At 40.6% G+C, this 25,852-nt stretch overlaps 1 protein-coding gene across 13 annotated transcripts in view; it reads left to right on the top strand.

Moving 5' to 3' along the window:
* The window catches only part of DGKI (diacylglycerol kinase iota), a 479,729-nt gene that overhangs the window by 348,908 nt on the left and 104,969 nt on the right, over window positions 1-25,852 (top strand). For all 13 annotated transcript variants that reach the window (XR_006268612.1, XM_043463812.1, XM_043463811.1 and 10 more), the window contains one exon: window positions 537-637. Coding sequence is in view for 12 of the 13 variants with exons in the window: in XM_043463812.1 (XP_043319747.1) it covers window positions 537-637 (101 nt within the window). In the remaining variant the exon portion in view is untranslated. The remainder of the gene's footprint in view (window positions 1-536; window positions 638-25,852) is intronic.

Here is a 25,852-nt window from a genome sequence, read left to right as displayed (position 1 = left end):
AATTTGCAGTTTGCTTTGAGAAGTGTGCTTGGGGAGTTTGAGGTGTACAGAGCCGTTTCTTCTTCAGTCCTGCGCTTTCTGGCTTCTTGGTCAGCTTTTCATGTCTTTCTGTCTTGTCTCAGAGCCAAGCCATTCTGGGCATAGCTGCTAAAGCAGTTCTTTGTAGCTCTACACCACTTCTCACCATTTCACATTAGCTACATCTAATTTATTGTGGAACTGAACACATGATATTATTGGAGTTTTTAATAAGTGAGTAGTAAAAAACAAAAAACAAAAAAACCCGAGTAGGCTCCAGAAGCATTTTCTGCTCATTCCCATGTTATTACCTAAATTACAGAAACCTGAGGTTTCCAGAGAGGTGTTTTCCAGATAATTGCTGTATTCTGGTCAAGAACCCATGATTCTGGTTTGAGTGTGGACTCTTTTTTTTTCTTAGCAGAAAGAGTCAGTATTGCCTTTGGTCCAGCAAGGGGCTTATGACTCTCAGTTCCGTGCTCTCCTTGATATCTGACCTCTTGGTTCTTGTTTTGCAGTCCCCAGTCTGTTCCAGACCGTCTGAGGATCCGGGTGAACAAAATCAGTTTACAAGACTATGAAGGATTCCACTATGACAAAGAGAAACTCCGGGAAGCCTGTAAGTTGAAAGTGCCTAATGGATGTAATGGGATCAGATTGTTTTCAGTCTTTTGGTCCTCTTGATTTTATGGATAGATTCACCTCTGTCTGGAAGTCATGGTTAAAGAAATGAAGGGAAGCATAGTAACATGTGAACCCAAAGTGATGCCATATGGGCTGAAGAACATGGAACTAGGAAAGGAAATTAGAATAAAGTAGTTCTACTCTTGATGCTATGTTAGGATTTCTTGGTTTATTAACTAGTTTAGTCTGAGGTTTACATAAAATGAGAAAAGCAGAAAGTTGGTGACACCATGTGATATAATAACATCTAGGAAATTCTTAAGATAGCATGCATCTCTTCTTGGAGACTGTGTTACCAATTACTGTCTTCATTCTTCATGCCGGTGTGACAGTTATCTGTGAAGACACTTCCTTCACTTCTAGCTGTTATGTGATTATATGACATCTAAGAAAGATCCACAGCATTGTAAATGTCATGGTAAAATGAGTCATTGATGAGGTGCCAGTGTTTCTGAAATCTTAAATTGAATCAGTGTATGAATTCCTTCTCAATGCTCATATTTTCCACATGCCTCTTTAAATATATAACCAAGTCTTAGCTTACTTTGCTCATCATTTCATATTTATTGAGCATTTGTTACATTCTAGTCACTATTTTAGATCCCTGTCTGCATATGATATATGAAGTAATTGGGGAATGTTGACCAGAAGCAGTTAAGAGTATAGGTGTGTTAGATATTAGGGTTCTGGGTTCCTTCTTAATTGTGGGGTCTGATAGTCAAGTGCAGTAAAGTTTGAGAAGATGAGGGCCAGTATCCAAGGGCACAGACAGGGATGCCAGCAGAGAGAGAGAAGTGTTTTGTAGAACCAGAGACTTATGAACTAAAACTCAAACTGTCCCCAAGTGTGGACCTGCCTGAAGGTGTAGAAGATGCAGATAGTTAAAACTGGCAGGAATGGAGTAGGGGGCACATTTCTGAGCTATGATTCTTGAACTTATAATCTGGAGTGGGGTGTATGGGAGGGAAGTCCCAAAATCCAGGACAGTCTCGGGGTGAGCAGGGACTTTTAGATCTGGATGTGGCAAAGGGCATGGATCCACACCCCCAACCTCCAGCCCCCATAGTCCAGACACTGGACCTACCAGGGCACCCTGCCCTGGTGTGTGTGGCATCATTTCTCGCTCATTCTATCACTGCTTCATCTTCTTCAACCCTCTTCATCCCTTTCTGTAAACATCAGTACCCTTTAGCTTCTCCCCAGTCTTCTCACTCCATCCTTCTCTCTTGTTCCCTTTAGTAAGAATGCTTGGAGGTGGAGGAGTAGCAATTCCCTGAATTTCTGCATTTCCCCCTTCTGCCAATGGCAGATTGTATTTTCTAATGTAAATGAGATTACAGATTAGCGCACAATGTAGGTTAACCTGTAAGGTGATGGACCTATAAGTTTGCAATGGGATATGTAGCTACAATGTAAATTAAACTGCCTTTTAGAGGCTACTAATGATAAAGAATGGTGTTTTATGTGCTTTTTCTTACAAACTTCTAAACAAATAGCTTAAGTTTGAAAAATTAGAAAGATCCTGGATCTCAAGCCAGTAATGTTTTGCAGCTTACCAAGAATCCTGAGGAGAGTCAGTTGGGAGTGGGGAAACATTTGAACTTTTTGACTGACATGAGATTTGAGGCTTATCTGTGGATTCCAATGATCTGTTCCATCTTTTCTGGGGCATTTTCTGTCCACTATTGCCAGAAGTAATTGTGACTTGAGTTTTTACAAGATGACATTTCCTGGCAAGTGCTCTACTCATCATCTCTTATGTGATAAAGCATCTCTGTGAGGGAACTTCTGATCTGAAATTGGAGGAAGTGACGTGTTATGAATATAAGTCCAATAAATTCACTCATATCTTGGGACCCAAAAGAACAAAGAAACACTCAAAGAGGGAATTAAGGCATTATCTCATTCTAAAGATTTGAGAAAAACAACATATTAGAAATAAAAGCGACCAACTCAGTCATTCTGTTTTTAATAAATGGTGATGATGCTTCTCAGATGCAGTTGTTCAGGGAAGTTTGTCCTCAGGGGTTTGTGAATTTATTCTTATTCACACTTACCCTTTTTCCCTAGCTCCAACTTGCAAGAGACTACAGATGCGTGGGAAGACTGACTGTTCAAATTGAGTACAAAGGGGAAAAACCAGTTCAAATCCAAATGTGCAGTACATACCAAAATAGGTTATTTCAGAAGCATTAATACAGTGAGATACAGAGAACACATTGAGATAAAAGGGACTCTAGGAAGGTGCTCTGACCTGCATCTCAGAAGAACAAAATGGGTGAATCCCACTTCGGTCATTCGTTTATTGTCAACATCCAAGTCTAAACTAGAGCAGTCCTACATTACTGATTTAAAAAATTAGTTCCCTTTTTTGATTATACACCAAGTGATTCATCCAGACAGCATGTGGCTGTTTGCCTTTACTGTTTAATAGAATCTTGCTCATGTGTCTGGCTTATTATTCATATTAGATTATAAACTCAGATGTTTGTTGTCTTACAAAGCCTTGCTTCTCTCTGTAAGGCAGGACTCCATGATAATCACAGAATGGCAGCCCTTTTAATGACTATGCTTATTTTGGCATAGAGAAAATTGGCTGTAGTATTTTAAATACTTCCTATCCCCCTTCCATTAGCCCCAACTCACCTGGCAGCTTCTCCTTTAAAATATAACAATATAGAGAAGTAGAGTTTTTTGCCAGTCTCTCCCTCTGCCCTTGTTGAGTAATTTCAGACTTACTTATAACAGTTAAAGTCTTTTACCCTGGATTTATGAATTATTCATCCTCAAGATAATGGTTATGATGTCCAAGAGAGGAAATTCTATTCAACTTGAATTAGAACATAAAGAGAAAGTGGCCATCTTAAAAAAATAATTCTTAATGTAAGGCTATAATAATTATAGCAGAAACTCACTCCCATAATCTGAATGAAGTATGTAAATGAATCCTAATAGAGCATATAATCATGTAGTCTAGGCAAAGGGTAATCAGTTTTTTTTTAATTTCTTATATTTTTAAGTACAAAAAGAGTTTCATTGACACATGGCATATAGGTTGGTATTTAGAATAACTTGATACTGGCCAAGATCTAACTGTGTCTCTGGTAAGCTGACTAAAGTCTACTTCTGGCTTCAGCTTACTCTGCATGTTTGAATGGCAGATTCAATGATTGCTTGATTGATGATTCATATGATTCTAGGGCCTAAAACACAAAAGTACAAACCAGTTTGAAGCTAATTGAAAACAGATGTAGCCTATAAAGGTAAGAGGTGCTGACATTTTTTGTATCAAATGCAATGTTCAACCACCCTTTTACAAACAGCAATGGGTATTATCTGGCCATTTACAATTTAGTATATCTATATAGTTATAATATCTCAGTATATTATCTGACTGATGATTGTGGCTAATTAAATATTTAGGCAGTTGTCCTAAAGGACTTTCCATGTCTTCTGTTTAATGACTTAGTAAAAGACTCGAAGTGTTTGGGTTTGCATCTTGCTTGCAACCTTGACAGAGTAATTTTACTGATGATCAAATCTCTCATCTCTCAAATGAGAATATAATTGCAGCCTCGTAGGGTGCTGAGGGTTAAATGTAATGTTGTATATGAAACCCATGCTGCACAGCCTGGCAACATTAGCAAGTTTTCCCAAAATGGTAACTATGATTGTTGGGGTTGCAGTTATGAAAGACACTGCTGTGGCATTGCCCTTCAATCTGCAGGTCCGAAAGTCAGGCTCAGAGCTGCTGCCCTGTTTTTCTGTATCTTCTCATCAAATTGCACACATCATTGCTGCCTTCCAACTCACTTCAAAAAGAGGATTGAAAACACTAGGGTATATTACAGAAAGAAAATATAAGTAACCATTTGATTTACTTTTATTGGGGATGGCTGTGATGGCAAGATATTTCTACCTATGAAATCCTTATTTAGAGATCAGGTCAGATATCTACAAACTCTCTTAAGTCCCTATACATTTTTCTTAAGTGCATCATCTGTTATCCATCACAGAATATTTAAAAATAAACTTTACTTTTGAATAATTTTAGATTTACACAGAAGTTACAAGGATAGTACTGGGAGTTCTTACGTACCTCTTACCCAGTTTTTCTTGTTGTTAAACATTTTATGTTTTCATAGTGTATTTGTCAGAGAAACTGATACTGCTCTATTACTGTTAACTAATCCCAGGGCTTCCTGTTCTGGGATCTAATCCAGGGTACCATGTGCCTGGGGTCAGCCTGTCTCCCCAGTCACCCCTGGTCTCTGACAGTTTCTCAGTCTTTCCTCCCCACCCATCCCCCAGGACCCTGATTGTCTTGAGGAATACAGGCCAGTGTCCTGCACAGTATCGCCTATTATGGTTTCATCTGTTGTTTTACTTATAATTAGGTTAGAGTCATAGGTTTTTGGAAAGAACACTGCAGAGATAAAGTACTCTTCCCCATCACATCAGGGGTTATCTGGTACCCACATGACATGCCTGGTGATGGTAACCTGATCTCCTGGTTTAGGTTCTATTGGCCAGGTTTCTCCACTGTAAAGTTACTGTCTTTTTCCATTCCCTGTGCCATTCTTTGTGAGTCACCATGTTTCACTCATCTTCAAAACAGGAGAATGTGGATCATTGGGTTTTTTTTTTTTTTATTGTTTCCAGTTTTTATGTTTGACTCACTTGCCTTTGATAAGCATGCCAAAATGCTGGAGCCATTCACAATTTGATGCATCCATGCTTCCAAAAACTATCCATTTGTGTCAGCTATATGCTGGATCTCACCCTAAATGCCAGGCACTGCAAGACGAAATCAGGACGTGTAATATTACAGTGTCATTTATTCAGTACACGTGTATTGAGTGGTTTCACTGAGCAAACAGTGGTGGAAAAAGAAAAGCAGAAATAATCCCTGACTTTCAGGAGCTTTTCCTCATAAGATGAGGATTATGATAGAGCCATGGAAACACTATGTGTCTATTTCCTTAGTAAACAACATTTAAATAACTGCAGGGAGGGATGGAATATACAAGCAATAATGACAAAAGCCAGGCTAACCACTAATTAGTCGAATAACCTTGGGCAATGCATTCACCTTCTTTAGGCTTCAGTTGTCTTATCTCCTAAATGCAGTGGTTAAACTCCGTATTTCCTCAGAACATACTGTATCATAGTAAATGTTCAGCCCTATAGAAATTACACAGGCCTGAAAATTTTTCCTCCTGAAGTGTTTACCTAGGAAAGTTTTTAAAGCTCCAACATCATTCATTGTAGCGATTGCAAGCATCAAAATGTGTTGTGCATTTTGCTTTGAGTTTGCAAAAAACATGGATTTTTTCCCCCTATCGATGGCTTCATCTAAAATTGAATCTTTCCCCCTCATTTAACAAGTTGACAACAGGCTCCTTCAGTGAAGATTAGACCTCCATTTGGTGGATGTAGATGTTCCATTTTGCAATCTGTCTGAGGAGTTAAATGATGTCAGTCTGTCCCTTGAAGGACACTGTCCATTCCTTTGCCAGTGTTTATGCTTATTTCTATTTTCATGAGTTGAAATTTACTCAAGAGTTTTGGGTTTAGTTTCCTTTCCTGTTCTACCCTATCTCCTGTCTGTATCTTCTATTTACCCTTAATAAAAAGTTTGTGTGTGTTAGTTGCTCAGTTATGTCCAACTCTTTGCAACCCATGGACTGTATAGCCCACCAGGCTCCTCTGTCCATGGAGTTCTCCAGGCAAGGATACTGGAGTTGGTAGCCGTTCCCTTCTCCAGGGGATCTTCCCTCTCGACCCAGGGATCAAACCCAGGTCTCTTGTGTTGCAGGCAGATTCTTTACCGTCTGAGCCACCAGGGAAGCACGTGTATACAGAAACTTAGATCCAAAAAACTGAAGGAAAATGTCTAAGGGTCTGACATTCTGATACTTATTTAATCACTATGCTTATTATTTTTTTCCAGGAGTAGTTATTTTCTTTTATAAAATATTTTAAATAGCATATTTGTTTTTAAATCTTTAGCAGCACTGTTTCAAATGCTTTTTTATATTTAAACTGACATTCTCTTAAGTTACCAGACTCTGGTTTGTTGGACAAGTTTCTGTTTTTGAATCTTCCTCAACCCCCCCAAATAAATCATCCGTTCATAAGTTCAGCTTGTATTGGATTGGCTAAAAAGGCCAATTCAGGTTTTTCTGTAAGATCTTAAGGAAAAACCCCAAAAGAACATTTTGGCCAACCCAGTATTTATTGGCTACTGAGCATATTTCAGACGATGGGGATACTGAAAAGTGCCTGCCCTCACATAGCTTATACTCCATTTGAGAGACATAAGTGAATAAATTGTATAATACATCAGTAAATTCTGTCAGTGGAAATAGAGAAAGTGATATAGGACCCTGTTTTTGCTAAGGTGATCAGGGAGAGACTTTCTGAAAAGGTGGCATTTAAGCCGAGACCTGAAAGTAAAGGTTGAATGCACACCTGGGTTTCTGAGGCAAGAGTGTCTCTGGGCAGAGGGAGCAGCCAGTGCTAAGGTCCTGTGGTGTGAACACCTTTGGACTATTTAAGTTACAAGGAAATCCATGTGGCTGGTACCTGGTTAGTTGGTAGAGAAAGGTACGAAGTCGTCTTGAAGTCGTAAGAAAGGGCTGGCTCACGGAGGGGGCTTGTTGGCTATGGAGAGGCTTCGGGTTTTATTCAGAATGTAATGAGAAGGTCCAGGAATTATTTGAGAAGGAGTTTCACGTGTCTGCACTAATTCTGAATAGTTCTAGCTGCTGAGTGGAGAATTGAGTACTGGATTGTGGAAGTAGAATTCAGGGCACCAGATACAAGACCTACAGGATATTCCAAGTGATATGTATGCTGAAAGTTGAGGGAAGTTAAAGCAGCAAAATTAGTGTCTGTTTTCGAGATAATGCTGGTAAGATCAAATGATGGTTTAGCTGCACCATGTAGGAGGAAAGGTGATTCAAGGATGCCTCTGAGGTTTTGACTTCAGCAATAGCTCAGTGGGTAAAGACTCCGCCTGCAGTGCAGGAGACCCCAGTTCAATCCCTAGGTCGGGAAGATCCACTGGAGAAGGGATAGGCTACCCACCCCAGGATTCTTAGGCTTCCCTTGTGGTTCAGCTGGTAAAGAATCCCCCTCAATGCGGGAGATCTGGGTTTGATCCCTGGGTTGGGAAAATCCCCTGGAGAAGGGAACCCACTCCAGTATTCTGGCCTGGAGAATTCCATGGACTGTAAAGTCCCTGGGTTCACAGAGAGTCAGACAACTGAGCAACTTGCACTTTCACTTTCAACTTGGTGCGTAGAGGTGGGGCTGATATAGAAGACCCAAGTGCAGCCAAGAAGCACAGAGTGAGCTAGCAAAATCCAAAAACTGGAGAGCTTGTCAGTTGAAGGCCAAGAGAGGAATAAATTCTTTTATTTTATAAAAGAAGAGTGACAATACTGTCAAAGGCTCTGTGGAGGTGGAAGGGGGTGCATGCTATGAACTGGCCATTGAATTTGGGTAAAGGGTGGTTATTAGTAACCTCACAAGGTGTTATAGAAGGAAGAAGCTGAGTAGAATAGGTTCATGTGCGAGTGGGAGCAAAGGAATTGATTCCACCTAGATTGCCCTTCTGAGCTGTTTAAATGGAAAGAAGAGAAATGGAAGGGGGGTGGTGGATATGGAATCAAGGGAGGATTTTTTTTTCTGGTTTGTAAGCTGTTCAGCTCCATAGGCTGGTGTGTGTGCTGATGAGCCCGTCCAGGAGAGAGTGAGAACTTGAATCAGGAGAGAGAAGGTCAGGTGCAGGAGGGATGCCTTGGAGTATCCAAAAATGGGGTCTAGTACACAGCGGAGGGATGGGGCAAGTCCCTTAGAGGATAGAAGGGAAGACAGAGCTGTAGGTGCAGAGGCATGTAGGTGGGGGATTTGGTACCAAGAAGAAGGAGGAGTTATATCCTGATTTCTTTTATTTTCTCAGTGACATAAGAAGCAAGCCTACCCGTTAATGGTAGGGAAGGGAAGTGTGTCAGTGGTCAAGGAAGAAAAGAGTTTGAAATAGTCACTTGAAGAGCTATACAGTGAGTTGCTTGGGAGGAATGCTGAGCCACCTGGTAAATTTGGAATCTTCAACTTCTTGGCTTTTCAAAAGCACCGAGACCCTGATTTGTCAGTTCCTGGGGATCTTCTTGGCTTATACATGAGTGCACTCCTTGTCTTCCAAGACTCAAATGCCAGGGGAATATTAGGCTGAAGGATAATGATCTTATTTTTAACATAATCCCCTTCATTATCTAGCCTTGTTTATGATCCAAAACCTTGCTTTGTTTACAAGAAAGTAAGAAGTGATTCCAGAGCTTTGCTTTATTAGATGCTAATGATGTTAGGTCTCAGACAAGGAAGTAGCCTAAAGTGTTGATATTATTGTTGTTTTTCAGTTGCTAAGTCATGTCTGACTCTTTGCAACCCCATGGACTATAGCACGCCAGGCTTCACTATCTGCTGGAATTTGCTCAAACTCTTGTTCATTGAGTCGATGATGCCATCCAACCATCTCATCCTTGGTCACCCCATTCTCCTGCCCTCAATCTTTCCCAGTATCACAGTGTCTTCCAATGAGTTGGCTCTTTGTATCAGATAGCCAAAGTATTAGACCTTAAGCATCAGTCCTTCCAATGAATATTCAGAGTTAATTTCCTTAAAAATTGACTGGTTTGATCTGCTTGCTGTCCAAAGGACCCTCAAGAGTCTTCTCCAACACCACAGTTCAAAAGTATCAATCCTTTGGTGCCCATCCTTCTTTATGGTTCATCTGCCACATCTGTACATAACTACTGGAAAAACCATAGCTTTCACTAGATACACCTTTGACTAGATGCAACAAAGTGATGTCTCTGATTTTTAATATACTGTCTAGTTTTGTCATAGCTTTCCTTCCAAGAAGCAAGCATCTTTTAATTCTGTGGCTACAGTCACCATCCACAGTGATTTTGGAGCCCAAGAATATAAAATCTGTCACTGTTGCCACTTTTCCCCCTTCTCCTTGCCATGAAATAATGGGACCAGATGCCATGGTCTTAGTTTTATGAATGTTAAGTTTTAAGCCAGCTTTTTCACTCTTCTCTTTAACCTTCATCAAGAGGCTCTTTAGTTCCTCTTCGCTTTCTGCCATTAGAGTGTTACCATATATGAAGTTGTTGATATTTCTCCTGACAATCTTGATTCCAACTTGTGATTAATCCAGCCTGGCATTTTGCATGATGTACTCTGCATATAAGTTAAATAAGCAGGATGACAATATACAGCCTTGACGTACTCCTTTCCTAATTTGGAACCAGTCTGTTGTTCCATGTCCAGTTCTGACTGTGGCTTCTTGACCTGCATACAGGTTTCTCAGGAGGCAGGTAAGGTGGTCAGATATTCACATCTCTTTAAGAACCTTCCTCATTTTGTTATGATCCACACAGTCAAAGGCTTTAGCATAGTCAATGAAGCAGAAGTCGATATTGTTTTTAGGAATTCCCTTGCTTTTTCTATGATCCAGTGGTTGTTGGCAATTTGATCTCAGGTTCCTCTGCCTTTTCTAAATCCAGCTTGTACATCTGAAAGTTCTCAGGTCACATACTGTTGAAGCCTAGCATGAAGGATTTTGAACATTACCTTGCTAGCATGTGAAATGAGCACAGTTTTATGGTAGTTTGAACATTCTTTGGCATTGCCTTTCTTTGGGATTACAATGAAAACTGACCTTTTCTAGTCCTGTGACCACTGCTGAGTTTTCCGAATTTGCTGGCATGTTGAGTGCAGTGCATTAGCATCATCATCTTTTAGGATTTTAAATAGGTGTAATCCCGTCACCTCCACTTACTTTGTTCATAATAATGCTTCCTAAGGCCCACTTAACTTCACACTCCAAGAAGTCTGGCTCTAGATGAGTGACCACACTATCAAGGTTATCCCAGGCTTTAAGACCTTTTTGAATAGTTCATTGTATATTCTTGCCACCTCTTCTTAATCTCTTCTGTTAGGTTCTTGCCATTTTGAGAACCATCATTTGGAAGTATATTCTTTTTTTTTTTTTTTTTATTAGTTGGAGGCTAATTACTTCACAACATTTCAGTGGGTTTTGTCATACATTGATATGAATCAGCCATAGATCTACACGTATTCCCCCTCCCGATCCCCCCTCCCACCTCCCTCTCCACCCAATCCCTCTGGGTCTTCCCAGTGCACCAGGCCCGAGCACTTGTCTCATGCATCCTACCTGGGCTGGTGATCTGTTTCACCATAGATAATATACATGCTGTTCTTTCAAAACATCCCACCCTCACCTTCTCCCACAGAGTTCAAAAGTCTGTTCTGTACTTCTGTGTCTCTTTTTCTGTTTTGCATATAGGGTTATCATTACCATCTTTCTAAATTCCATATATATGTGTTAGTATGCTGTAATGTTCTTTATCTTTCTGGCTTACTTCACTCTGTATAATGGGCTCCAGTTTCATCCATCTCATTAGAACTGATTCAAATGAATTCTTTTTAACGGCTGAGTAATATTCCATGGTGTATATGTACCACAGCTTCCTTATCCATTCATCTGCTGATGGGCATCTAGGTTGCTTCCATGTCCTGGCTATTATAAACAGTGCTGCGATGAACATTGGGGTGCACGTGTCTCTTTCAGATCTGGTTTCCTCAGTGTGTATGCCCAGAAGTGGGATTGCTGGGTCTAAGTCTTACCCAAAGGAATATTTTTCCTTTTGGTTGGTTTATCCTGTGTAACACACACACACACACAGAGGCAAATAATGACTAATTCTCACTGTTTATAGAAAAACTTAGTCTGTTTTGTTGTTATCTTCCCAGGTCACCAACTCTGGTATATGAACTCAGATGGTTGTTACATTTCTTTTTGAAGACTTTCTTCTAAGAGCTTTGTATGGATTTATTACTTTTTCATTCATCATGTCAACATGTGGGTGGGGGTGTCACCACGGCAGAGTCACCACTTTTATTATAATATTTAATAATAAATAATACTTCAGAGTTTTTATTATGCTTCATAGTTTACAGAGTGCTGTTGCATGCACTGTCCATGGTCACTGTCACAGGGACACTTCCAGCAGTGGCCTCACGCAGGCTCACGTAGCTGCAGCAGGATTTCAATAAGAATTTGCATCTTCTCTCTCCTAACCCAGTACACCTTCTAACACACAGTTCCCCTTCTTTGTAAAGACACAGCTGGGCACTTACAGAAATGTGCTTTCAGGAAGAAATTTGGGATCACAGTTCTTGTTCTTGGTTGGGTTCCCTGGGAAACACACTTCAAGATTTTTGAACTTAATGTGTAGGGGTTTATTGGAAACACTCCAAGAGGAGAGTGAACGTGGAGAACAAGGAGTAGAACTGGGCCGAGGAACAAACCGAGCCCTGACGTGACTATCACAGAGCACTCCCACATGGACATTTGAGCTGGGGATGGCCGTTTAGCATGGTCCCAACTGAGGCAAGGGTTACTGGCAAGTGTTCAGGCTGTCCGCTGGGAGGAAGCAGGCCACGGGTGAGGTCATGTTCTTCTTAGAGAGGGACTCAGCTGTGAGCTGTCAGCGGAGCAAGCACTTTCAGCAGCTGAGAGAATGAGGGCTTCAGTTCCATCATGGATCTGAGGGGCCATTGTGGGAAACATATCTGTTCTGAAAGTACCATCTTGTTTGCATAACCTGGCACCTGCCTTTAAACTAAGACCAGGATATAACCACCCCCACACCCAAATCCTTAAGTCCATCCATTCACTTCACGTGACAGCTATTTATTGAACACTTACTATGTACCAAACTGTTCTAGGTACTAGGAATTAGGCTCATACCTCACTAACCTCCAAGTTTCTCTCTTTGTAGTATCTTTTGGCCTGTGCTTGTATACTCAGTTGTATCCGACTCTTTGTGACCCCACAGACTGTAGCCAGCCAGGCTCCTTTGTCCCTGGGATTATCCTGGAGAGGATACTGGAGTAAGTTGTCATTTATTCCTGCAGGAGATCTTCCCAACTCAGGGATTGAACCCAAGTCTCCTGAGGCTCTTGCATTGGCAAGTGTATTCTTTACCACTTGGGCTACCTAGAAAGCCCAACCTCCCAGCTATTCCAAATTCAGGGTATTGGAATATAAACTAAATGCTTTCTTTAGCTGTCTCCGGATGAGCTAAGGAAAATGGAAGACTAAAATGTTAATGCTGACCTTTTCTTAAAGGTTCTGTTTGCCCAAACTATTATCAAGCTAAATAATTCTCCATTTGGAATTTGAGTAATTAAAACTGGAAACTTAAACACAGGGTAATATAAATTTCAGGCTATTTCTAGCCAAACATTGTAGTCAGAGATAGCATGATAGTTTGATCCTCAACAAGTTGGATATTTCTTCTGTATGTTGATCTGGTTTATGGGTAAAGATACTGAGCTGAACAGAACCAAGGACAGAAATGTATGCTGGTCTGAAAATAACCTCTTTGCAGGTTGATTCAGAACTGCAATTTTATTTGCTCATTACATGGATAAAAGCTTCAGGCCTTCCAAGTTCATACTGGTGGAAAGCACTCTTTCTTAATTCTTGCTGGGCTTCCCAAACCACTGATGCACTGCTCTCCTTCTGGAGTCATGATAAGCAGACTTAGAGTGTTCCCTTGGTTGTCAGATGCTGGCGATGTGTTTTCTTTTAGGCCACCATAGTTCACGTTACTACATGGCAGTTTTCTGCATTGTTTACTCTTTGCTTCCACAAAGAGACTTGGGCCTCTACAACAGATTTTAGGACATCTTCTGTGACTAAGTCTTCATGTGTATCCAGTCAGCTCAGCTCAGAGCTGCATGACTGAATGTTCCTTCAGCACCTGTCAGTGACCTTGCCCATCACTGTCGTGTGTAATGGACAGTAGCATGTTAAACTTGTGAAAGAGATTTGAACCAGTGTCTCTAAACATCATTTTGAGTACAGTATTTAAATTTTGAGTATGGTTATGAATCCTTGCTTTTGAACACTTAATATTTCATCTTGATTTTCACATGTATTTGGATAGCCAAACCATGTAGTCACATTTTCATGTCACTGTTAAGTATTTGGTAGTGGTTTAGTTCCTAAGTCATGTCCGACTCTTGCAACACCATGGACTCTAGAGCTCTGTCCATGGGATTCTCCGGGCAAGAATACTGGAGTGGGTTGCCATTTCCTTCTCCAGGGCATCTTCCCGACCCAGGAATTGAACCTGGACCTCCTTCATTGCAGGTAGATTCTTTACCAACTGAGCTCTAAGGGAAGCCCTCCTTGCCAAATACTAGAGTGCTAGCAGTAAATTATCAGTAGTGATTCTTCCCTGTATCCAGGAATGTTGCAAATATTACCTTCCAAATGACTGTACCTGGACAAAAATTACATTATTTTCCAATGTCCATTGTCAGGCACCTTCTAGAACCTCACAGTTAAATGCTTCTGTCATATTTAACACTGGCAGTACATTCCAAGAAATTTTATAAACCACCTTGTTGTACTAGAATTTCATTGTATCAGACAGTAGAAATCTTCATTGAAATGAAATTCCTTTCATCAAAAATAGAACTTTACATCATTGTCAGTAAACTTTCAGATTACGTTGGAAGATATGACATTTTCTAGAACTGTTTGACCTTGACCTTTGGTTTCTATTATTAATTAGAAGACCGTATTGGGCCTTTTGGGCTTCCCTGGTAGCTCAGACGGTAAAGAATCTGCCTGAAATACAAGAGACCTAGGTTTGATCCCTGGGTTAGGAAGACCCCCCCTGAAGGAGGGCATGGCAACCCCCTCCAGTATTCTTGCCTGGAAAATCCCCATGGACAGAGGAGCCTGGTGGGCTACTGTCCAGGGAGTCGCAAAGAGTCGGACATGACTGAGTGACTAAACAAGTTGGGCCTTTTGCCTTTATTTGCTCCTGGATTATTACTAGTAATGTGTTCAGTCTCTCAGTTGTGTCCAACTCTTTGTGACCCCATGAACTGTAGCCTGCTAGGCTTCTCAGTCTGTGGAGACTTCCAGGCAAGCATATTGGGAATGGGCTGCCATTTCCTACTCCATTTAGCAATAATACATGAACCACATTTATCCAAAGTAGGAAAAAAGAGAGCTCATGTATTGTTAAACATATTAGCCTTGATTGAGTTGCATTCTCTCTGACCCTTTTCATCTCTTCAGAAAACTGCTTCAATGTCTTTTTTTTTCCCCTGAACTTCTCTTTCTTATTCTTCTCTATGTATGCTGATGACTGAAAAGATAAGAAGAAACGAATCAGCAACTCTTAGTTCCCGAGATGACACGATCTGAGACTTGGGTGGATGTCTGAGGAGTGACAATCTCCCCTTCCCTCCCCCCTTACTCTGAAAGTGAAAGTTGCTCAGTCGTGTCTGACTCTTTGTGACCCCATGGACTATACAGTCCTTGGAATTCTCCAGGCCAGAATACTGGAGTGGGTAGCCATTCCCTTCTCCAGGGGATCTTCCCAACCCAGAGATCAAACCCAGGTCTCCCACATTGCAGGCGAATTCTTTACCAGCTGAGCCACAAGGGAAGTCCAAGAATACTGCAGTGGGTAGCCTATCCCTTCTCCAGCAGATCTTCTTGACCCAGGAATCGAACTGGGGTCTCCTGCATTGCAGATGGATTCTTTACCAACTGAGCTATGGGGGAAACCCCCTACCTGCTTTTTATTCTCCAGACTTGAGAATATTCTTTTCCCCAATTCTGCCTGTGACAACATTCTAACTCTGAAGTCCCTTTCAGATATTTTAGGTGTTAACAGTTGCCTTTGAGGCATTTATAAGTGCTTCTTATCAACTGTCTTTCCAAGGGCCACTTACTTTTATGTTATTTCTATTCTCTCTCCCTCCCCAGTCTCCCTGTCTCCTGCCTTCTTGGTTTTCCCACCCTCCCTCTAGCTCAGCAAGCCACAGTCTGCTGTGATATCACCAAGTGTGTGAGAAGGTGGTAACTGCCATGGCCACTCTAAATCCACCTGGTTCGTTTTTCTCTCACCATCTAGTTCATTATGGAGCTGATTTGTAATATCTCTTTCATGTGTCTCTTTCTAACCTTTACTGTTCCTCCTCTGTTCCATACTCTAGCATTGCTCATTTCATTTACTGCTCTAGCTTCCTAACTCACCTTCCTGCCACTCAACTTGTCTTCTATAAGTTTGCCTTCCACATCTCTGCCAAAGGATTCTCTAACATGTTTTCAAAGAAAAGTTGCATGGGAAAAGTTAAACAGCCAAGGAAGACCTTATTCAAGATTATTGCAATAGAGGTCAAGACAATGGCAAGTGAACTCTGCTGTAACAAAAGACTGAGACTTTTCGAGAACTGGGGTGAACAAGTGGAAAAGTACTGGAGGACTTGAGTCAATTTGATTAGGCTGTCTGTGTTTGCTAATTGTCACTTATTAGCCATCTATTGAGGCTAGGAACACGAGTACTATCTTTCATGAATGACTGCATTTCTTTCCTGTTGGTTTATTTTTAATGTATCTGTTTCCAGTTTTTTATTCATCTTATTTCTATTATTTTTTGTTATTTTTTGGCCATGTCACATGGCATGTGGAATCTCAGTTCCCTAACCAAGGATTGAACCTGGGCACCCTACAGTGGAAGCATGGAGTCCTAACCACTACACTACCAAGGAAGTCTCCAACAATTACATTTCAAAGAGATGGATCCGAGTGTTAGGGAATGACATCCAGGGTTGTTCTTTGGAAATGACGTCCAGGGTTGTAGAACCAGCATACAGCTGGGAAAAGATTTACCTCTCAAAAGGGCAGAGAAATAATTTATAATTGCAAGTTTTCCAAAGTAAGTACTGGGGACTTTTCTGAAGGTCCAGTAGCTAAGACTCTGCACTCCCAATGTAGGGAACCCAAGTTCAATCTCTGGTCAAGAAACTAGATTCGGCATGTCACAGCTAAGACCCAGCACAGCCAAATAAATAAAATATATATTTTTTAAAATAAAGTACTCTATAAATGGGAGATGAGGGCCATTCAGTCTGGGAAAAGCTTGTCCAAAGTGTAGTCAAGTTGAGGGCAACATTAAGCCCAACTTTAGTCAATATCAATCTGAAACCATTTTGTGCTGCAGACTTTTGCTCATCTGCCAATCCTTTTGAGAATAAAGTGCCAGCTCCTTAACATAAACAAACCAACCTCTGGCCGTGGCCTCAGCCCTTTTTACTCTGCACCTCCCTAACTTCCCCAATCCTGAGCATTTGCTGCTTTTCATGCCTTGGTTTCTTAGAGTCTAAGGATGATCTAAGATTTAGAGAAGTCCTTTTGTCTAGAAAAACTCTTGTGTCTTCTGTCAAATGTCACTGTTTTCTTTACTTGGGAAATACCTCCTTAGGGGAGTGGATCCTGCATTGTGGTCCTGAGTGCGCCTGGTTCTGGGCTATCAGCATTCTCAGTACAGTGCGTATCATCAGTAGGGTGTCTTTACGTCACTCCCCTTTTCCCACTCTCCTATAACACCTTGAGGGCGGGAAGTGTGTCTTTCTTGGTATTGTATGCCCAACTCCTGGCATGGGAGTCTGGCATGAGACTGTCCCTGGCACGAGAAAATCCTTAAAACTTGTTTGTTGACTAATTAAGTGTATGATTTGTAGACCTGAAAAATATTTTGGCACAATCCTTTATATATACAATACATGTTTGCCAAATTAGATGAATATGAATACCATAAGTTGTTATTCAAGATTATTACTGCCAGAGTGTTTAAAAAGAAAAGTGACTTGCCTGTTCCTTGGGTGGCCTTCTTCAGTTGTATACCATCAGGATAAATAGCAGAATTTGACCTGTAGTTTGAAACCCACACTGGTAGAGAACCTGCTGGTTTCTGGAAAGCACATCTTCAAAATATCATCATTGAATCAAATGCAATGAAAACTACATAGTGACTTTTGTCTTATGGGTGACATTTTAAATTAACTGTGGAGAGGACTCGGTTCAGCTCAAGCCGTGAAGTTCAAACTCTAGGATTATTTTTCATCACAAGCACCAGGGGTTGTGAAACCTTTGACAGACCCAGGCACCGCACGGTGGGATAGAAAGGTCTCAGAGTGTTATGTTTCCTTTTGAATGCTAATACGCCTATTAATTTTCCCTCTTAGTTCCAGGTGAACAGTAGGCAGGTAACAATGACAGGTTGTTGTACGATAAACCTGTGGTATGCGGGGAGAAAATTGGACTGAACTATTGCCAACTCGTTCTGTCTAATTATCATCAGCCATCAAGTTAGAATTTTCGTGCCCTGATAACCTTGACACATTCAGAACTAATGAGGTGACATGGAAAGATTCCAGGTGTCCCCTGCCATCCTCCCTTAGGGCTGTCCTCTCTCTGGTCCACGACCTCCCCTCCTTGATGTTCCCCTCCAGCCCCTTACCATCTTGTTGATTTTTTGAATAGTGGTTACACTCTGGCTAAGAAAGCAAATAATGTTTTTTCTGTATGTCAATATTTTCTGGTAATAGCAAAGTATCTGTCTGGGGGAAACTCAGAACAGTTTCTTTTTTCCCTCTTTGCTCTTGATTTTTTTATTTTTTTAAATCAATGGACATTACTTTTTCCCCCTAATTTATTATTATTATTATTTTATTTTAATTGGAGGCCAATTACGTTACAATATTGTGGTGGTTCTTGCCATACACTGACATGAATCAGCCATGGGTGTACATGTGTTCCCCATCCTGACCCCCCTTCCACCATCCCAGCTCTCAGGGTCATCCCAGTGCACCAGCCCTGAGCACCCTGAAACATGTATATTATCATATGTGAAATAGATCGCCAGTCCAGGTTTGATGCATGAAATAGACATTAGTTTTTAGATTTACAGAAAAATGAAGTCACAGTGGAGTTCCATGATCCCCTCAACCACCCTCCAGCCTCCAGTCCACATAGTTCCTCCTACTGTTCACATCCTGTGTGAGAGTGGTACATTGTTAGAATTGATGCAAAAGCAACAGTGTATTCTTATTAACTAAAACCCATACTTAACAATAGGATTCATTCTTGTGTCCTACAGTTTTATGGGTTTTCACAGAGGTATGACGTGTGTCCACCTTGACAGTATCATACAGAACAGTTTCACTGCTCAAACTATCCCCCGTGCTTCACCCGTTCATCAGTCCCTCCCTGAAAGTCCCAGGCAACCACAGATCTGTTTGCTATCTCCTTGGATTTGCCTTTGCCAGAATTCCACATAGTTGGAATCGTGCAGTATGTGGCCATTTCAGACTGGCTTCTTTCCTAACAGCATACATTTAAGTTTCCTCTATTATCTTTTATGGCTTGGAAACTCTTTTCTCTTTGTTGCTCAGTAACGCTCTATTGTGTGATAACCACTGTGTTTATCCTTCCACCTATCAAAGAATATCTCGGTTGCTTCAAAGTTTCAGCAGTTATAAATAAAGATGCTATGAACATTCATGGGCAAATTTTTGTGGGGGCCTAGTTTTCAACTCATTTAGGTAAATACCAAGCAGTTCAATTGCTGGATCACACGGTAAGGGTTTGTATAATTTTGTAAGAAACTGCTAAGCTGTCTTCCAAAGAGGTTCTCTTCCAAAGAGCCTCCAAAGAGGCTCTACCATTTTGCATTCCCGCCAACAACGAGAGTTCCTGTTGCTCCAGGTTTTCACTGGCATTTCGGATTGTCCATTTTTTTCTATTTTATCTGTCATAGTAGATGTGTAATAGTGTCACGTTGTTGATTTAATTTTCAATTCTCTAATAACATATGAATGGAAAGCCCAGTGGTTTAGTGGTAAAAATCTGCCTGCAGTGTGGGAGCTTTGCAGATTTTGGTTCAATCTTCAGGTCAGGAAGATACCCTGGAGCAGGAAATGACAACCCACTCCAATATTTTTGCCTGGGAAAATCCATGGACAAAGGAGCCCGATGGGCTACAGTCCATGGGATTACAGAAGAGTCAGATGTGACTTAGTGACTAATCAACAACCCTAACATACTACCTTAAACATATTTTTCATATGCTTATTTGTTATCTGTGCATGCTGTTAGGTGAGATGTCAGTTCAGATCTTTTGTCCACTTTTTAATTGACTCTTATTGTTGAGTTTTAAGAGTTCTTTGCATATTTTGAATGTTGATCTTTTATCAGGTATATGTTTTGCCAATATTTTTCCCCACTCTGTCTTGTCTTTTTGTTTTCTTAACAGTGCCTTTCACAGAGCAGAAGTTTTTATTTTGAGTCCAAGTCATCAACTTTTTCTATTATGGATCATGCTTTTGATGTTATTTCTATTATAAAATATAACTACCAAACCCAAGCTTACCTGGCTTCTCTCCTATCTTATTTTCTAGGGAAAAATTTCTTTTTCAGACTGTTTGCCTCTTACGACTGTGTATTATTGTTTTTTTGTTGCTCAGTTGTGTCTGACTCCTTGTGACCCCATGGACTGCTGCTGCATGCCAGCTCCTCTGTCCTTCACTGTCTCCCAGAGTTTGCTCAAACTCATGTCCACTGCATCCGTGATGCTATCTAACCATCTCATCCTCTGCCACCCCCTTCTCCTCCTGCCCTCGATCTTTCCCAGCATCAGGGTCTTTTTAAAACTGCTTATAAATTGATAGATAGCAAAGATTTGACAAACTGTATTGATTATGTCAGTAAACCAAAAATTAATGCTTAAGGAAATGTCAGCCTTTTAAAAGTGTATCTCTGAAGAGTGTTAGCATAAACTACATTCATTTTAAGATTATCTGTGTATTTGATGGTTTTGCCCATAAAGTTCAGAATGCGTTTCTGTTTTACAAATTTTTAACCCTGTTGTTACATTTATTGTTCTTTTCAGAAAGCAGCAACCTTTTTATTTAGCCTTACAGAGCCTTTGCAATTCTCTTATTTTTCTGTGTATATTTAGAGCTTAAAATCCCATCTTTGTAAACCTTTGCAGTTTCTGAGACACTTTTCCCTAAGGTCTCACACCTTCTTTTAATGATCCCATTGAAGATATCTTTGTTTGTGATTTGAATAGGTAAATAGCTCCTTTAGCTGCAACTCTGTTTGAACAGGGATTGCACTATAATTGCTCATGTGTCAGATAATTAAATCCCTTCTTTCTTTTTAAATGCTGAGCTCTCAGCCCTTTCTTTCCATCGTGATACCTTGTTGAACACATCACAGTGTCTTGCAGGGAATGAATTAGCTGCTGTGCAGTTTCTCCCTTTTATAAATCTCAGTAACAGTTTCACGTGGATTTTATGGCAAAGGTGGCTCTTTCTTGCTTTGGCTCCGAGGCTCTTTGCTTGTGTCATGAAGCAGCCAGCTGTGATTCCCTGCAGGTTTGGTTGATTTTTTCATGTATACGCTTTGGTTTAGGCTCTGGCCTTTAGAAGCTTTGGTGCAATATCATCTGCTGTAGAAGTCACTACATTTGATCTGCTGAAAGTGACTTTATGAATCGCGGGTACATGTTGATATGGAATTAGAAGAAATCCATGAATTTAATAAGGCTTATGGGAATGAGTATAGAATTGATTTGCGGATACTGTGTTCTGCAGACACTGACGTCTTTAATCCTCACCATGATCCAGGTACCATGATATCTGTCTTTGCATGGAGACTTCACATACTATATGGGAGAATAATCAAGGATAAGTTCATTGAGTACTCAAAATGATCAGAAACGTCTGCCATTCTGATTTTTCTAAATAGTTATTTACCAAGAATAAACAAACATTAAAATGAATGTCTTAATGTAGTTTAAACCTATCCCAGCAAAAACTACCAGATTAATGATATCAAATGTTGAAGCCCAAAACTAATGTTAAGTAAATGCTCTATCAAAAATCTGAGGGAAATACTTTTAATATCTTGTGCATCTGACATAAGGAACTTTTTCCAGTTCAAGTAAAACCATGGTTTCACATTCAGTTTGTGCTGTCAATTAGCTCATCAGCTCCATGTGGGAAATTCTAACGCAGTCATTTTAATAGCAAAACCAATCACATGACTGTCCGTAATGATTCTGATTAAAGTCAGATATACTCTTGCTGCCTCGACTGCCCCCATAATCCTGCTCACAATGTTTTAGTAGCATGTAGTTCTTTATAACGTGAGAAGTAGTTTAATTCTGTGACTCTTACATTGCAGATACGGTTAGAACTTATCAACAGCTTGACTTATCACAGTCTCAGAAGCTGGCCTATTGGGAAAGGAAGGGAATGGCATTTCTTTAAAAGTAAAAAGGGAAAGGGAATGGCGTGTCTTTAGTGACCCCACCCCTGCCAGGTATGTTTCTGAAGCATATGTGTGTCTTGACTCATAGTTTCTGAGTCCCAGGGCCATACTCCTTTGTCCCAGACTGAACTTGCTCTCCTTGGCCTTGCTTCCGGAGGGTCCCAGCCTCTCCCCGGTTCTTGTGTAGCTCTGGGTGTAGGACTTTTCACTCTGCCCTCACTCCTCGGTCAGCCTGTCACCAGTTTCTGGCTCCACTGCTCTGAACTCAGTGTTGAAAGGAGAGACTCCATCACCTGTGAGGCCCAGGATTAATGAGAAGGAGGAATAATGCAGGAGACGGGCTCTCTGGTCAGAGAAGCCTGGGATGAAACCTGGGTGCTCCATGTGGTAGCTATGACCTTTCAGGGCATGTTACCTCATCTTCCTGAGACTAGGTTTCCTCATTTTATAAATTGGGCTAGTGATATCCACCTCTTAGGATTGTGGTAAAGATTAAATAACACATAAAACAAGTACATGGTTTGTGTTCAATACCTTGTCTTCTTTTCCTCTTCCCATCCTCCTCTGCCTCCTTCCCACCCTGCTCTTCCTTTTCTTCCTCGTCTCATTCTTGCTCCTCCTTCTTCATATCACATAATCATTACTGTCTTTTCCCTCTTTTGTTGCTCAGTCACTCAGTCATGTCTGACTCTTGGCAACCCCATGGACTGCAGCACGCCAGGCTTCTCTGTCCTTCACTATCTCCCGGAGTTTGCTCAGACTCATGTCCATTGAGTCAGTGATGCCATCCAACCATCTCATCCTCTGTCGCCCTCTTCTCCTCCTGCCCTCAGTCCTTCCCAACCTCAAGATCTTTTCCAGTGAGTCAACTCTCACATCAGGTGGCCAGAGTATTGAAGCTTCAGCTTCAGCATCAGTCCTTCCAATAAATATTCAGGGTTGATTTCCTTTATGATTAACTGGTTTGATCTCCTTGCAGTCCAAGGGACTCTCAAGAGTCTTTTCCAGCACCGCAATTCAAAAGCACCAATTCTTCAATGCTCAGCCTTCTTTATGGCCCAACTCTCACATCCAAACATGACGACTGGAAAGACCATAGCTTTGACTATATGGACCATTGTTGTAATATCTCTGCTTTTTAATATGCTATCGAGGTGTAGCTTTAAATATACTATGGTTTAGCGCATGCTCCCAGAATAAACATATGCACAAAGTCTGTTCTGGCACAGTTGGCTAGTCCAAAGGTGGAGATGGGATTCACTAATAGGAGAAAACGAATGACTTCAGCTGCCCTCCTCCTGCTATCATTGTTTCTTCTCCAAACCACCAGGCTGAGGTTCAGAACAGCTGTGTGAGGATGATCACTCCTCACTCAGTCCAGCAGAAGAGTTTTGCATATGGGAACCCATGAAGTTTGCAGTTTTGTTCACCTCAGATTCCTGCACATTGTGAATTCACTGACCTGAATGCAGCTTGCTCACACTCCTGTGGTGGAACCAGAATAAAATGGCTACAGAGATCTTGGGGAGTGGGGGTGGGGGGGGCTTCATTTCAGACTTGGTCCCTAAGGATCTTTTGTCTTTCTTCAGTCAAATAGCTTATTGTCTCGAGGAAGCACTTGAGTTGTCTTTTGCATCATATTTCTGACTCTTTAAAAATGTTTATCAAGTTTTCTTAAGGTGGCTCATATGTTAAAGAATCCACCTACAATGCAGGGGACCTGGCTTGGAAAGATCCCCTGGAGGAGGGCATGACAATCCCCTCCAGTATTCTTGTCTGGAGAATCCCATGGACAGTGGAGCCTGGTAGACTACAGTCCCTGGGGTCGCATAGAGATGGACCGACTGAGTGACTAACATACGTACACACACACTCTGAAAAATATTTTATAAGTTTTCTGAAAACTATAGGAATTTTCTATGTAATTGCCTCTAAAAACTTTGGTTTTCAATGTTTTGGGCAGTTCAGTTCCATATATAGATATCTGAGCCTACATCAGGTTTATTTCCTGACTCTGTTCATCAATTGTGCTGAAATATATATTTTAGAAACCATATTTCATATATTTTCTTTTAGTGCATATATACTTTAGAAGTTTCTTATAGATAAAAGAGTATACTTGTGTACTGGTTGCTAGAAAATTTTGAATTTGTTAAAGATGAATGGTGTTAATTTATTCACTACTTGACATAAATTTGCATAATGACTTCAACTAGTCCTAACTTCAACTGTAGAAGACAAAATTAATTAGCATGACCTGTTGGCATTTTATTTCAGACATAAAATCTGGAGCATGCGATGTGAAATATATAATGGATTTCTCAACCAATTAATTTAATCACCTTCTGGATTATGAGGCATTTAAACAAGCAGAGATAGGGAAAGGAGGTTAATGGAGGCCATGGTGAAGCCTGAGAAGGAAGCTAGGGTGGTGCTTGTGTTTTAGCTATAGAGAGGTAATTGGTAGTATAATTTTCTCAGGGCTGAGAATCACCGGTCAACTCGACAATATCTTCCCTATTTCTGTTACCTGTATTTGTCACAGTTTTGTCATTGTCTTAGTCTGCTTGGGCTGCTGTAACAAAATACTAGCTTGGTGACTTAAACAATGGAGATCTATTTTCTCTCAGTCCTGGAGGCTGGAAAGTCTATGATCAAGGACTTGGTTGATTTGGCCAATTTGGTTTCTGGTAAGAGTGCTCCTCCTGGCTTGTACACTGCTGGGTTCATGCTGTGTTCCCAAAGCGGGAGAGAGAGAGCATGCGAGTGCTCTGTGGCATCTCTTCTTCCAAGGGCACTAATCCCATCATGAAGGCCCCACCTTCATGGCCCCATCTAACTATAATTACCTCCCAAAGAAGGCACATTTCCAGTTACCATTGTATTTGGGTTAGGACCTCAACATATGAATTTGGGGGGCACAATCATTCAATTTATGACTATAATGTTAGCTCAGGTTTCAAACATGTTAAAACTCAGATGCTTCTTAAAGGATTAACCCTTTAGTTAATTATTATTCATTTATACTAAAGTGCCAAGAAGGATCTGAAAGTAAATTTTGATAGAAGGAGAGTCAGAGAAGTCATTAAGAAAGGTAGGATATAGAGTAAGGGAAATAAATTTGTCCTCAGTCAACCAAGGAATACTATTGCTAGAAATTAGGAAGTACATTGGATCCAGCTAGGTAGGGGCAAAGACCAAAGATGTTTTGTTTGTTGGATTTTTGCATTACTTGTGGGATGATTAACACATGGATGGTTTTGACATATATTACATCTGGTACTAAGGACATTCAACTTTTTGGTTCTACAGAGAACAAAACCATAATGCTCATTAGCCACATATGTTTCTATAAACTTTAATTGCATAAGATAAAAATTCAGTTTCTCAGTCACGCAAGCCACATTTCAAGGACTTAGTTTAACATGTGGCTGGTGGCTCCTGTATTGGATATACAGAACGGTCTGTTGGACATTGCTTCTCTAGAGACTTCTGAGGCCCAGACAATGCAGAGTGGTAATCCTCCTGCTTATTATATAAACACACCCACAAACAAATACACATGCCATGATGAGCCATGAAGTTATGACTGCTCAATGTGCCTGGTGTCCATTACTAGAGACGGATTGCAACAGCAGGTTTCATGGGGCTTTAGATGACTTCTCTACTTTTTCCTATTTGATACTAATTTAGAATTTTTTTAAATTCACAGAAAACATTACAGAGAATATACAGTGAACTTTGGCACCACTATCATTAAAATCAATTACCACAGATAGGTTGTATTTCTTATTTTCAATTCTGAAATACTATACACAGAAGTATACATAAACGCACATACAAATACTTATTCTGTTCATAAATGTTCATATATATATATATAAATATACCTATATA

Source organism: Cervus canadensis, chromosome 3 (genome assembly GCF_019320065.1).
Source record: "Cervus canadensis isolate Bull #8, Minnesota chromosome 3, ASM1932006v1, whole genome shotgun sequence".
Taxonomy (NCBI): Eukaryota; Metazoa; Chordata; class Mammalia; order Artiodactyla; family Cervidae; genus Cervus; species Cervus canadensis.
The sequence above is the reverse complement of the archived record's forward strand: the minus strand, read 5'-3'. Positions and strand labels throughout refer to the sequence as shown.